The sequence below is a fragment of the Haemaphysalis longicornis genome, unplaced genomic scaffold (genome assembly GCF_048455015.1).
Source record: "Haemaphysalis longicornis isolate Haplotype H1 unplaced genomic scaffold, Haemaphysalis longicornis Haplotype H1 scaffold_7, whole genome shotgun sequence".
NCBI classification, from domain to species: domain Eukaryota; kingdom Metazoa; phylum Arthropoda; class Arachnida; order Ixodida; family Ixodidae; genus Haemaphysalis; species Haemaphysalis longicornis.
Genome location: NW_027526422.1, coordinates 194,544,056 through 194,558,311, shown reverse-complemented (window position 1 = coordinate 194,558,311; position 14,256 = coordinate 194,544,056). Strand labels below are relative to the sequence as shown.

The 14,256-nt window shown below is 49.1% G+C and overlaps 1 protein-coding gene across 1 annotated transcript in view; it reads left to right on the top strand.

Annotated features, from left to right (window-relative positions):
* The first annotated feature begins 769 nt into the window (after positions 1 to 769).
* The window catches only part of LOC144146735 (tetraspanin-33-like), a 36,715-nt gene continuing 23,228 nt past the window's right edge, over positions 770 to 14,256 (top strand). Inside the window, exons 1-2 of the mRNA XM_077678663.1 lie at positions 770 to 929; positions 10,583 to 10,820. Of these exons, the coding sequence (XP_077534789.1) occupies positions 10,612 to 10,820 (209 nt within the window). The 5' untranslated portion in view covers positions 770 to 929; positions 10,583 to 10,611. The remainder of the gene's footprint in view (positions 930 to 10,582; positions 10,821 to 14,256) is intronic.

Genomic DNA, 14,256 nt, shown 5'->3' with positions numbered 1-14,256 from the left:
GAACGCGTTACGCGCTCGGGAACATCAAGAAGGAGTCTAGTCGTTTGAACGCGCTTCGGGTTCTTTGGAACGAGTTTGGAAGAGGAGGTCTCCGTACAAGGACTTGTACACCCTTGCCTACACCGGAGACGGAGTCTTTGTGGTGACCGTGTACCTCGCGCCCAACCTCGCTCGAGACGCCGTTGCCACGCAGCTGGACGCGGCTATGGAAAGTGTGCGCGTGCGCTCCAAACCCTCTGACCACATAGTCTTGGTTGGCGACTTCAACTTTGACGTGCGCAAGAAGAGTGGCGAGTGGCTGGTAGAGTACATGTAGACCAGGCACTCTATGCATTGTCTCTCTGCCGGCTTTGACACGTGCCTCACTACCATTCACGGGAGTTGCATTGATCTGGTCTTTGCGCGAAACTGTGACGCGCGTATGCTTCTCAAATACCCTTTGACCGTGCACTTTAGCGATCACAAGGCAGTGATTGTGGCCGTCAGGTACAACGATAACACAAACAGGTGCTGGTGAATAAATGATTACGTTCACACTCTCGTCATTAATTACTTCATTACTCGCAACACACTCATCGGTGCACCCAATGCATTCGCATTTCTGCACGATTGCCTTCGGCGAGGTGCGGGGGAATTTTTTAGCAGTGGACGTATAGGTGACACACAGTTCAGGTGAAAGGCATTAAGAACTTTTATATCTTTTTCAGCTTTACACCGTAGATGCAGAAACAACTTGGCATTTTTTTCCTTTTTTTCCATTGCAGAAGACGGAACATTCGAGTCCGGCTATGGTCGCAGACGACCAGTCGAAACCGGCTTCGGAGAAATCTGCTGCGGCCCAAAAAGCTTCGAGTGCTCAGCGCAAGGCCACCACGGAAAGTGCCACAGAATACTCTTCGTCCACGCCGTCCCCCAGTAAATCGTACCAGGTACCGACGAGATAACCCGAGAGTGTTTTGCTGCGGTCTTAGAAAAAGTCAGGAAAGAAATTAAAGCACACATAAGGAAAAGGCATGAACATTGGCTATCCATTTAATCAATACCAGCATCAGCATCACCAGCCTGGTTGTGGCCACTGCACGACAAATGCACCTTCCAAAATATCCCGCCATGTCTATCGGCTGCTCGCTGAGTCAACCCTTTCCCCAAGGCTTGCGTCTGATCTCTCCATCGAGCCCCTGGCCGACCCCTACTGCGTTTACAGTCAATTTACAGTCATTCCGTTACATGGATGGTCCACAGGTTGTCCTTCATCCGCATTACGCGAACCGCCGATGGCCATTTTCTTCACTTAATTTCAGCCAGAATGCTTTACACCCGAGTGTGTTCCCTAATACATGCTGCTGCGTTGTTATCGCTAGGCTTGACGGTTGGCGGTGTTATTTTCATAGCCGTTGGGTGGATCAAAGTTTTGTTTCAAGTCACTTAGTAAGACCCCAATTTTGTCCTCTGTACGCCATTATGGAAGATTTCATAGGTTATGTATGATATTTTTGATAGACTAAGGAAGCCTAATATTCGGGGAATCGAAATTCCCACCAATACCAGCCGACCCCATGATTATCCAGCGGGTAATTTCATTTTCATGACGGGGGCAGCGTTTATGACTTGCCCAAGATATACGTAACCTTACATAACCTTTGACTTTTCGTGTTTATTTTTAATCCTTCAAGCAAATTTTCCGAGCATTACTGACGATGTAAAGAGAGAAAAATATTATTTGTTGTGGGTTGAGGGTGTCGGGGTAGCCACAGGCTCCAGTCTGGCGGCGACTGACGAAGGCCTCTCCAGGAGGGAGAGTTGTATCCCCAGGTCACAGAAACCCAGTGCCCTTTCCAACTTCTCGTCGGAGAAAATTACAGGGAAAGGGTCATTTGGGCAGCCCCATATGAAGTGGGGTAGAGTGGAGCGTTTGCCACAGGCAGGAGAATTGCGGGAGGGTAAAGGGAGAGGGGTGGATGTGGTGAGGTACCACTCGGAAAGAGATAGTGTGAGTCCGGAGGAGCCACCATGTGCGTTTGCGCGCGTGGGTGAGCTGAGAACGGCCAGGAGGGTATTTGCGGCAGGCGAGGCGGTAATAACTGACAAGGTTGAGGTAAGTTGTAAGTCTCCCCTGGCAGATGTGGGTCCTTGGTATGGAACGAGGCTGGGGCCCGCTCGGATTGTGAGTTTTAGATCGACGACATGGGCTGCCTCATTTCTTCCGAGGCCGGCATGAGCCAGGGTTCAGATTATTTCTACCGAGCATTTTGGGACATTTTGAGCCATAATTTTGAGGGTGAGTACCTGGATAAGGCCGCCAGCAACATTTATAACTTCCATTTTAAAATCCGAGATTATAATCGCGGGTTTGACCTGTGTGTCAGCGCTAACGCTATTGCCGCCTTATCCGCCTCTCCGGGACAAGCGATGTTCACCGTGGGGGATTGATGGGCGGAGTGTCGGGGCTGTTTATCGCGGCTATCGCATATGCGTCATGATGGCGGTATTCAGAAGTGAATCATGATGTGAAATTTCGAACAGTTTCGAACAAGACAATGTCGTCTGGAAAGATTAGGTGGGTGCGATATTACCCATTTATTCGCAGTCTTGTTTTCGTCAACTTAAGCTTTCTGAATATGGCCTGTATACAGGCTGTAAATATTTGTGGAGATAGTGTGGTCTTTTTTTGGCGGACACCATTTTGCTTAGAAAAACTAACCATTTACGTGATGGAGCCGTATAGTTCCTGCCCTTTCGTCATATATATCATTCAAAAGTCCAATGTATGGCTGGTAGACTCCGTGATCACGTAACGCCTTTATTACTGCTGAAGAGGGCACTGGGTCAAATGCTTTTTCATAATCTATAAATGCTATCTAGAGCGGTGTATTACTCAACGCATTTCCTCATTACCTGGTTGATAGCGTGATGATGGCCCGACAAAGTCGAGAAACCTTTCCTAAAATCGGCTTGTTCTAATGGCTGTAGAAGGACTAAAGTCGATGTTAAGAGATTGAGAATTGGCTTTGAAAATAACTTCTAGGTAATTGAGAGCATGCTGAGGAGTCTGTAATTTGTATTGTCGCTAGATGAGAGCAGACGTATGGGTCTCTAACTTTTATGCTCTTCGGAATCACCAATGGTATTAAATAGAATTCAATACCCCTGTTTGTCTGCGCCTTTGGAACCGTAAAATGCTCAAGAACTAAGACAGCAGGTCTGCACGCTTTTTTACCCCAATATCCCCACTACAACGTAGTCAGACAAAATGACAACCAGTGGACAAGCAGGATGACGGAGTGGATACACGAGAAGACGAGTCTAGAATAAGGGGAAATTCAATAACTAGATGGAGGGCGAGATAAGAAAATTGTAAGGCAAGGAATGGGCTTGGGTAGCGTCCGAGAAGAATGAGAGAAGGTCACTGGGAGAAGTATTCCTACCGCAATGGACCTAAATTGGCTAATGATAATGATGATAATGAAGTGCAAAAAATTCCTCAAAATTCGAGCTTGCAGTTTTCAGTTCGAATGATTGGAAATTTATTAGAGAAGAAACCGAAAGCTGCGTCATTGACTTTAATTGCTCTTGTTGTTATTGTCCTTTTGGAGACGGAACTGTCCTAAAGATTCCACATGACCTTTCGCAATACCTTTCCACCATATGACTTTTCGGAATAACCATTAGAAGCCCTTACAAGTAATGTATCATCCACAAAGCATTTGAAGTCAAAACAGATTGAAGTAATCTCAATGTTGCCCTCCGTGAGTAATGATGCTAGGTAAGGAATCATCCAGATGGATGGGGGAGGACAGTAATTGGAGGGTTCGCCCAAGAGGGAATTCCTGTTGGTTCCTGAAGCTTTTGTGAGCAAAGCAATGAATTGCATGCGAGCTACCCCGACTTGCCAGCTCGCGCGAGCCCTCAGCATCCTCTAGAGTAAGGTTCGCAACCACCCGTAGTTCTCACTATGGCTGGGCAAATGTCAATACAGCGTGACATGAAATACATAGCGAGGCACAGAGATCCACTTGAGACAATGCTGCAGTGTTTTATGTCTGTGGTTTGAGGGTAAAGGAAACGAAGTCCACTGGGGATATTTTGAGCTGGGCAGGGAGCTCACCTGCTCACAATTCAGTGCGCTGGAGGGCAAGTTCATGGGGAGTGAAGGGTTAGAACAAGCAGGGTTCCGTAAAGGTTATTCAACACTGGACCATATTCACACGATCAATCAGGTGATAGAGAAGTGCGCTGAGTATACTGAACCCCTATATATAGCCTTCATAGATTATGAGAAAGCATTTGATTCGGTCGAAACCCTATCAGTCATTCAGGCATTACGGAACCAGGGGGTAGATGAGCATTATGTAAGAATATTAGAGGATATCTACAATGGGTCCACAGCTACCATCATCCTCCATAGGGAGAGCAGTAAAATACCTATAGGGAAGGGTGTCAGACAAGGAGATACAATCTCTCCAATGTTATTCACAGCATTCTTACAAGAAGTATTCAGAACGTTAGATTGGGAACAGGTGGGAGTAAGGGTTAATGGAGAACACCTCAGTAACCTCGGATTTAACCTGAGTAACTCAGACTCAGAGTAACCTGATGATGTTGCCTTGCTAAGTAACTCGGGGGACGAATTGCAAAGCATGCTTTCCGGACTGGGCGAACAGAGTAGAACCGTGGGCCTGAAAATTAATATACAAAAAACTAAAGTAATGTTCAATAACCTCGGGACAGCACAGCAGTTTGAGATAGGTGGCGAGGCAGTGGAAGTGGTAAGCGAATATATCTACTTAGGCCAAGTTGTGACCCCAGGTCCCAACCATGAGGCAGAAGTAATTAGAAGGATCAGAATGGGGTGGGGTGCATATGGCAGACATTCTCAGATAATGAATAGCAGCCTACCATTGTCGCAGAAGCAGAAAGTGTATGACAGCTGCATCTTACCGGTACTCACCTACGGGGCAGAAACTTGGAGGCTCACTAAGAGGGTTCAACTTAAATTGAGAACGACTCAGCGGGCAATGGAGCGGAAAATGATAGGTGTAACATTAAGGGACAAGAATAGAGCGGAGTGGGTCAGGGAGCAAACTGGTGTTAAAGACATATTAGTAGAAATTAAGAAGAATAAATGGACGTGGGCAGGGCATGTAATGCGAAGGCAAGGTAACCGCTGGTCATTAAGGGTAACAGAGTGGATCCCGAGAGAAGGCAAGCGTTGCAGGGGCGGCAGAAAGTTAGATAGGAAGATGAGATCAAGAAGTTTGCGGGGATAAATTGGTCCCAGTTGGCACAGGACCGAGGTAACTGGAGAATAATGGGAGAGGCCTTTGCCCTGCAGTGGGCGTAGATAGGCTGGTGATGATGATGATGAAGGGTTAGAGCAGAGTGCTAAAGACATAGGGAAAGCCGGCATAGAGGACCTTCTATTCCGGAATCGTCCTCTGGCAACCGAACATGAAGTCTTCGCCCATCTGATACGTTACCTGGAGAACAGCGGACTCACACAGCGGTTGTAGACCGCACTGCCGTAATAATGGCTGATGTGCCCGCACTGACTTAACCTAATCTTTTATTCTTCCTTCTAAGCTGCAGATGCCAGCGACGGTGCACTCTACGGACCAGGCTCAAGTCAAGCCGCGGGCGGATGCCTCACCAAAATCCCCGTTGCAACCGCCAGCCTTAATAATGTCGGAAGCCCTGGCAAAACAAGACAACACGTCTTTCAAGACCCACGAGAGCCTACCAGCAAAACCGGAACCGAAGCCAGAGATGATTCCGAGCCAGGAGCCAAGACCCACGGAACAGACCGAGCGGGCGCAGCTTCCTAAGGCGCCTGTGACCCAGGCTGCCGAGACGGCAGCGACAAAAGCGGTGTCGCATAGTTCAGATCCTTCGGCAGCGCCTCCGAAACCTGCACCCAGCAGAGCGGACACTGGCGCCAACAAGCCTGTCACCATGGGATTGCCTTATTTCTGGGGCAAATACATCTTGCGGCCTAGAAAGGCCACGGGTGTGCCGGAATCCAAAAGCCAGGAACGGAAGAAACTCAGCGAGGCTCCAGCAACAGGCATGGCGATTGCTTAAATCTAAGCAACCGGAAAAAGTTCAGCACGCCTTTTTGTAACGACAACAATGGTGGAAATGCTCAGCTTCTTCACACGGGGTTCGTCAGGGTGGTGTACTTTTCGACCACCACCCGCGTTTACACCATCGATGTCGTTAGACGAAGTGGCATTTCCACGTTTTCTACTTGCCTTATGTGCCTCCTTGGAAACCGCTTCAACCATGTCGGAATGAAACAATCGGACCGACGTCGGTGTCATAACGCGAGAGGCGCAGGTTCGATTCCGAACATGGGGAGGGTTTTTTTTTTTGAGGTGTTTGATGTGCCGCTTACCATCATCACCGCTTAATGAAACCCATTGCGTAAAGTCAGATTTGCTGCAGCGCGTTTTGTTCACGAGACAGTGGCGATCCCTGAGGGATGAAAATGTCCGCTTTAAAAGATGTTGTAGTTTTTAAAGAAATCCCATGTCGATCGCAGTCTTCTCCTGCGAGCACATTTCTATAGCGCGCTTGCAGATTTCACGTGCAATTCAAAACCCTAAAGGGCAACACGGCAATGGCAACCACGTGCAAAGCTGAGACATTTAGGGAGAATGATTGCTACGAGTCTGCGACACGAGTAAATGAAGAATATTTGTGCCACTGGAAAAGTGGGGAATACATACTTTTTTTCAGCAAATCGGAGAAGGATCTTTGAAGAATCTTTGAGAACTTGCTCTCGGAAAGTTAGGCGGTATGGTGAATCATAACTGAGGATAAATATACCATATACATAGCAGATATGTATAAAGCCTTTGCTTAAACCTCGGTGACGAAATAGTGGAAGGGGTGGGTGAACGTAGCCATGTTGGCCTGGCCATCAGTGCTGGTCCAAACCACGAGGGACTCATCGGGAGCAGACTTAGTATGGGCATCGTTCCACTCGGCGAATCTTTTCAAACATGGAACAGTTGGGTATTCGCGTCATTACAGTGAAAGGTATACCATGAAGACTGAATCAAGGTGATAAATTAGAGAACAAAACATTGATAATTTAGAATACATTCGAAAAACATCTTTATTGAGGCCTCTAATTTGCAATATGAAGCCCGGTACCAGAGAGACGGAGGATAAGAAAATACCTTGAATGAGAGAGAAAACTCTCGTGGAAGACCTCACGGCTCAATTTAGGGGGACGATGAAACTTTGCCCGTGCATCTTGTGTGGATAATGGACAATCCAGGTAACACAGTACCTACCGAGTGGACACAATAGAAGTCGGAAAGCAGAATAACTAGACAGAGAACTTAATTTTAAAAAATTGGCTCCAATCCATGCTTTGAAGATGGTTCGAATGCAACGCCGTAAATGACTCCTACAACAATTGCCCATGCGACGTCACGTGAATTCACACCCGTGGCTCTACAAATAGTGAAACCAGAGATTCTTTCTGCCGTTACCAACAATTCATTGGGGCGGCGCCCAGAACGCAGAAGCGCCTACCACGGCCGGGCTAGAGCGGCGGATGCCGCCGCTATAGCCCGGACGAGCATCGGCTGAAAGATAACGGCAAGGAGCGGCACAGGCTCCGGAACGATCGCCGGGTGGCGCTGCACTTTCCCCTCCGCTAGAGTTCCTGTATATCGCGTAGAGGGGAGCTATATACACGAACTCTACCCTCCGCGGGAGCACGCCGGGGCTGCCGCCGCTTCGGCACGTGCTTTTTTCGCTGCGCGCGTGCTGCATTTATCGCGCTACGGTGAGGCCTGGGTAAAATTTTATTTCGACGTATGAAAGCATACACATTAGCACGTGTCCAGCAAGTTCGGTTTACTGTGATGGAGTGCCTGTGGAAGACGAGGAAGAAGGTACCGAGCGCGCAGCTGCATCGAGTGCGCGCAGAAGAATCGAATCAGCGAGGGTTCAGCGGACGCATTTGACGCGCTGGGCGAGTGAGCGCGGCCCTGTGATCGCTTGGAGCTATAAGCAAGGGTCTCAACCGCTGCTGTCGCCGAAGAGTCGTCGGCCGCTGGGCCGGTTACCGAAGTCTGTCTGCTGGCCCGTGCCTGGATCTGGTGACACGCTGGGCCAGAGAGCGCAGTTCGGGGAAACACCGGCTCACAACCGCCGCTGGGCCATCGAGCTGTCAACCACAGTGCACGGTCCCTGACGTCCGGCCGCTGTCCCGTGTCCGGACCCGACGTGACGTGACACTCCTCAGCGAGCAAGCCGCGCCGTGGTGCATCGGCCGATCCCACGCGTTTCGTGAGGAGACCTCGTTGGACTGCTGCGCATCCTGACCATGTAGGACGTTTCCTCCATTACTCTCTTTAGCGAACAGTGTTCGTTAGCCTGCTACCGCATTTAACGCTCTTTCCTGTAGTCTCGTTTCCGCTCTGCGTTTCCGCTACTCTCTTACCTTCTGCTCTCATTTTCCACGCATAAAGCTATCCCTACTTGCGCACGCATTACCGACTCGTGACTTTCTAGCTCGTCTAGGCCCATTCATGACATGTACACGTAGAGTAGCTATTGGGTCCATTTTTGCCGGTGCTTGTCTTGTCGTCTGCTAGAGACGCGTCGTCTGCTACGCGCCAGTCGAACTGCCGAACGCCCCGCAGTTTCACGGGATAAAGAGTGCTCTTGTGGGCTAACCTTGGCTGGTCTAACCACCTCAGTCATCGCGAAACGACTGCGTCGGGTGAACGGTTTTTCAACGCCCTAAGCAGACGCCCCCCGGCCCACTCCTCCGCGTCTGGCAAGTGTACGTGCAGCTCGGGGTGGACGCTGTCTCCCGCACCGCCTGAGGCATCCAGCCCCCTACTCACGAATGCGAACAAAGCGACCGCCGGCTGTGCGAGCCACTTAAGCCAGCACGTACAAAGGGCGGCGGGAGCACTCCTCACTCCCCCGAAACGAAAAGATGAAACTGAAAGCGAAGCAAACCCCCCATTATTGTTGCATGGGCAGCTGCCACGACACTAACAAGGCGAAAGAAGAGTATCCATTCGTTAAATTCTGCATATTCCCCGCGAAAGTGCACCAAAAGGATAGACTGTAAGCATGGATCAGTGCGGTTCGAAAGGTTAAATAGGTTGGCACATTTTGTTTGTATCTGTGTGCTTTCAGTTTACATTAAACGGCTTTGAAAATGCGAACTAGTGTTCTAAAAAGTCCAGAAAACCCGGATGTCCGAAGCGCGAGCACGCGAAGGGACTAACAAACAAGAGAAAAGTACTCTGCGACAAGCTGAACAGCTGTCGCCTTGCAGACGAAAGAACAGCAGCCGGCGACCGCCGAACAACGTGTTTCCCCCCTTAAAATCGTCGGGGCAGTCTGCCGGTCGAGCGGCAGGTCTGTACCAGACGACAAGACAAACGTCGCCAAAAATTAACTCAGTAACTACTTGCTGGAGTACCTAACTACTTGCTCAGTAACTACTTGCAGTAACTACTTGCTAACAAATTGCTCGACACGTGCTGACGCGTATGGTTTCATAAGTCAAAAGAAATTTTACCCAGCCCTCTTCCTAGCGCGAAAAATGCAGCACGCGTGCAGCGAAAAAGCACGTACTGAAGCTGCGGCAGCCACCGCGTACTCCCGCGGAGGGGAGAGTGTAGCGCTGCCCTCGGCCGGCAAACTTTAGCTTCGCCTCCCTATAAGAAGGGTGATACAACGGAACCGAGCCATTCTGGTGTGCTTGCCTGGGGCTACATCACCGCGCGACAGAAGCGTGGACACCAAAAGAATTCGGCATGTGAGCTTAGTGGTTCCCATTTATACTGATTTAAACTAGTTAGTTCAGTGAGTTTGAGAATTGCCAAAAAGCTGAGGGAGCTCTTATAACCGCTATTTTAGAGATCCAGTTGCTCCTGTAGCCTTTTGTAATACCTATTAAAACAAAACCGAATGGGTATTCACTAATTGAGAAGACGAAGTCCCATTCGTCGCAAGCAGGTAGAAAACTGTAGTGCTTGTTTAGCAGCCAGATGTCTGTATGTGGTCTATAGATTTTGTTTTCATGCCCTGCAAAGCAATCTTAAGCGTATCTTTGCCATTTCGCCACTTAATTGTATCGTGTACGGGTTACCGAGGGGGTGCTGTCAAACCATTACTCAAGCCGTGCGAAGGAAGCAAGCAATGTAAGCGAAGATGGGCCTGAACAGGCCAAAAAAAACCGTCGCTAAAGCAGACGACAAAGCCGGGTGGTGCCGATGCGCCGACTGGCGTGAGCGCGCGGGGAACGCTGGGTAAATTAGCCGCGCCATTTACACTGTGCCCCGTGAGTGAAAACCGCCCTTCGCTACGCAGCCGCATTGAAAATTTCTTGTCCCGCACACCACGCAAGAACCGTTGGCTGGTAGAGGTAGAAAGCTTTGCTTTATCAATTCGGGGTCATTATTCAACTCGAAAGTTGACCCCTGACTCATTACATACAATAACGAACCTTCAATCATTTTCTTTTATGATGGTGCCCCAGAGAAAAAAATTCAGGAGGGAGATTGAGAGAGCTTCGCCGAAAAGAAATCTTTGCCCTGCGTAGCGGGTGTACCGTCAGGCCGGAAGGCGACGATGGGGACCACCGAAGCGGGCGGGGTGACTTCAGAGCCGACCGTGATGCTGGACGTGCACCCGTACGTGCGCTACCCCCTCCTGGTGATGAACCTGCTCATCTGGGTGGTGGGCCTCGTCATCCTTCTCGTGGGCACCTACGCCTACCTGGACACCTGGGCAGGAGGAGGAGAGGCCACGCCCGCAGCACCCTCTTACAGCTTCTACAGGTAGGCAACCTCGGCATCTTAGTGCGCGGAGTTTTGTCTGTTGCCGCTGTGCAACATTCGAATAGGTTGGGGGCCTTCGAAATGCTTACTATTATATTTTATCTTGTGTTGTAAGGGCAAACACCGGTAGGACAATTATAATGCTGCAAGAAGAGCAGGCGTCAATGTATGTGGACTGCGAGTGATGAACCAAAGTTTACTGCGCCGAAAATGTGCGCTGCCTAGCTTGCTCTTCTGAACGTAGGTGCGGCTGCGCTTTTAGAAACATAGTGGGGATGCAAGAAGGGGTAAAAACCCATCCTGGGAGATATGAGAGGCCCGAACTCAGAAAAGTGAACGGTCTGTGAAGATTCAAAGTTCTCAACCTTTTGAGACAGCCTGATAATTACCGGCAGCCCCAGCGGGTGTCCCATCGCTTGTTTTTTACAAGATTTTGACAGCAGCATTCATTCTTCCACTAACATAGACTTTCGTGCAGAAGCATCGTCACAGCTTAAAACGTAAACGCAATTGTAGTGCACAAGAAATGACTTAAAGCTTCCGCATTTTACATTATGTGCTTTAACCTAGAATTGAGCAAAAATCATGGTTTATTCTGCGGTTTCAACCAGTATGACGAGCAAAGCTGAGGTAGCGGAGACTTTTGAAGGGAAGTAGGAGCTCCTAACGTAAATTGTGCGGCTATTAACCATTACTTGAAATTATCATCCCTTGTCAACTGAGAATCGCAGTGCGGTACTTTCAAACAGGAGGTATACCCATCCGACAAAACTCAACATTTTTGACATCGCTAGTAGTGCTTGAGTCCGGTATAGAGGTGCCGCAGAAACTAGATGAAGGTAACGTTCTTCTGCAGCGTAGGCATAGAATTCTGAAGACGTAAGCGTAGAATTGTGAAACTCCAATCAGAAAACAAAGGCTTGTGTTCGTTGTTCTAGTTATAATATACAGACACGCACAACATACCTGCCACACCGGGCAAGGCAGAAGAAATCAGTGCATGTAGGATGTTAAAACGACAGCAGTGGGTGCGTAGGGCGCTCGCACACAGAAATGTCAAGAAACGTTAGCTAGAGGCAGCTTTCCTAGGTAATGCGATGAAGATTGATCTGTTGTTAGTTGTCCCAACGAAACCTGTCATCACTGAGTCACAATGAAGGGAATGATGAAGCATAGGAGCAGAAATGGAAGCACGCAATGGAGAAAGTACGAAAGCTCGGGACGGCAAGACGCCACGTCGTTGCCGTGATTCCTGTTTTCCTGTTTTGGACAGACAACGCAATAGCTTCCCCCAAACGGAAACTGTTATGGAATCATGTCCTCTGTCACGGGAGGGCGAGTAAAAGGTTCAGGGCGAGGGCACGTTATTGTTTTAGAGCGATAGCTCTACAAAGGCATGACTCGTGAGGTCATCCTTCGGGTCACAATGACCTTTAGCAAGCGAAGCGCAAATGTGGCTGGTGGGACGTCACGCCACGTGATCCTCTGCAGAGAGGCGTCGCATCTGAGCTCACTCGGTGCCTTTCGTTGTGGTAGCGCGTGACCAGGCCAGCGTTTAACTGGGTCGCCAGTGCTTTGTCCCTCGGCGTCGTCGTCTCTGCGCCCGCTTCGCAGACACCACCGTGTGCAGAGAACGCAGTCACATTTACAAGCCTAATATGCATCAAACTCTGTGTATATAATCCCTGCCAAAGAGACCTTTCGCTCATGATAACTAGGTTTTCGCGTGTTAAGCCTGACCCATTTTCAAAAACAGAGCTGTTTAAACTGGAGCTTGGTCCATTGGCGTTAACAAAAAAAAAATTCACGGAAGCTGCACTCACGCGCAAGACTCGAATGGCGAAGCTGTTGTAGGTGATCCTTGGCGGACACAAAGAAGAGCAAGCGATGGGGCTAGCTGCATTTCATAGGGCTCATCTTAGCGCACTAAATGCATGGACACAGAAGACAGGCACAAGCGCAAGCGCAGGCGTTGTGCGGCTGAGCACGAGGGCGCGGGTTGAATTGCCGGCTGCGGCGGCCGCTTTTTTGATGGAGGCGAAAGCTAAAACGCCCGTGTGTTCAAGATTTTGTTTCACGTTAAAGGTCTCCAGCTGGTCAAAATTAATCTGCTCCCTCCACTGCGGCGCGCCTCATTTCCTGTGAAGCGTCGGTGCGTTAACCCCACAATCTAACAACCAACACTAAAGTTGAGTTTTCGTATCGTTTTGGCGTTGTGGCTGACGTCGGTGGTAGCGCTTTTTAATGAACTTACTGACGAGTAGTGCAAGGCGCAGCTTTCACCACTAATGCAAGCTGCGGCAGTTTTTTGCCTAAAATATTGCAGACGTTTTCATTGCGCTGGAAAATGGGAACATGAATCAGAAGCGGCAGCAGTTCTGATTTTTGGCCCAGGGGGGTATAGCAGACTAAGCAGTATTTTTCAGTAATAATCTTTTAAAATTGTGTGTAAGGTTACTCTGACTTTTCCCCCACAAACCCCGAGCGTATGCCTGGCACAACCATGGACCAGTCCACTCATATTGATTGAATTCAGGACATCCCCTACCGGTTCATTTTGTGAATGTTGAGATAGGACCGGCTAACTATATCGCATTTAAGGGCTGATGCGCGTAGTTTTGTTTATTCCTGTTCCTCAAGGCTGGGCACATCTCATAGATATTGTTTATGTGTACGCCTCGAGATTCGCCATCGCTGCGCCGCCTGCCACCGCTTCTCATCGGCGTTTGCGGGATCAGCGCTGCGTGACTGATAGGTGGCCATGCAGTGTTTTGGTTCTCTTTTGCTTCTCTTTGCCTTTCTGCGCACTAAACAACTTGTTATGGTGACGTCTGTAAGCTAACTGCACGTTTAGGGCACTTGGTAGAGCGCTCTAACGCCAACAAGAGCTACCCGGGGAGGCGGTTCTGCACACTTCTTGGCCTCTCTTGCGGGCGTCGGCGACGGCAGCAGCATATCACCGCTGTTACCTTCGAACACGTCAGCACAAGCGAATTATATTTATTGTCGCCTCGTTTAGACCTGATATTGGCACTGTAAGAGGTTGGTTCGTTTTGCAGCGCAGACAACAAATGCGGCTTTGCTTCGAATATGTACGTCGTAGAAAAATATGTTTCGGGGATGTGATAACCCAATAGCTGTTCAAAAACTTGTGCCTTTTATGGGAATATAAGCCACGCGAAAATGTGAGTGCAGCTTCTGAAATTCTAAAGACGTTTGTTTGAGCAAGGTTGTATTCACCAGACCAACTAGATGCGAAATGCACTGATATTTCGCTAGAGATGGGGGGTGGGGTGACGAGGAGAACGCTCAACTATCATTGTTTACAAGTGCGGAGCGAAATCAACGAATGAACGTTTTAGTAATCACACACACAAGCTGCGTGTTCACTTTTTAGATGCAGAGCATCTGATTCACTCGCCTTGTCCCTCCGGCG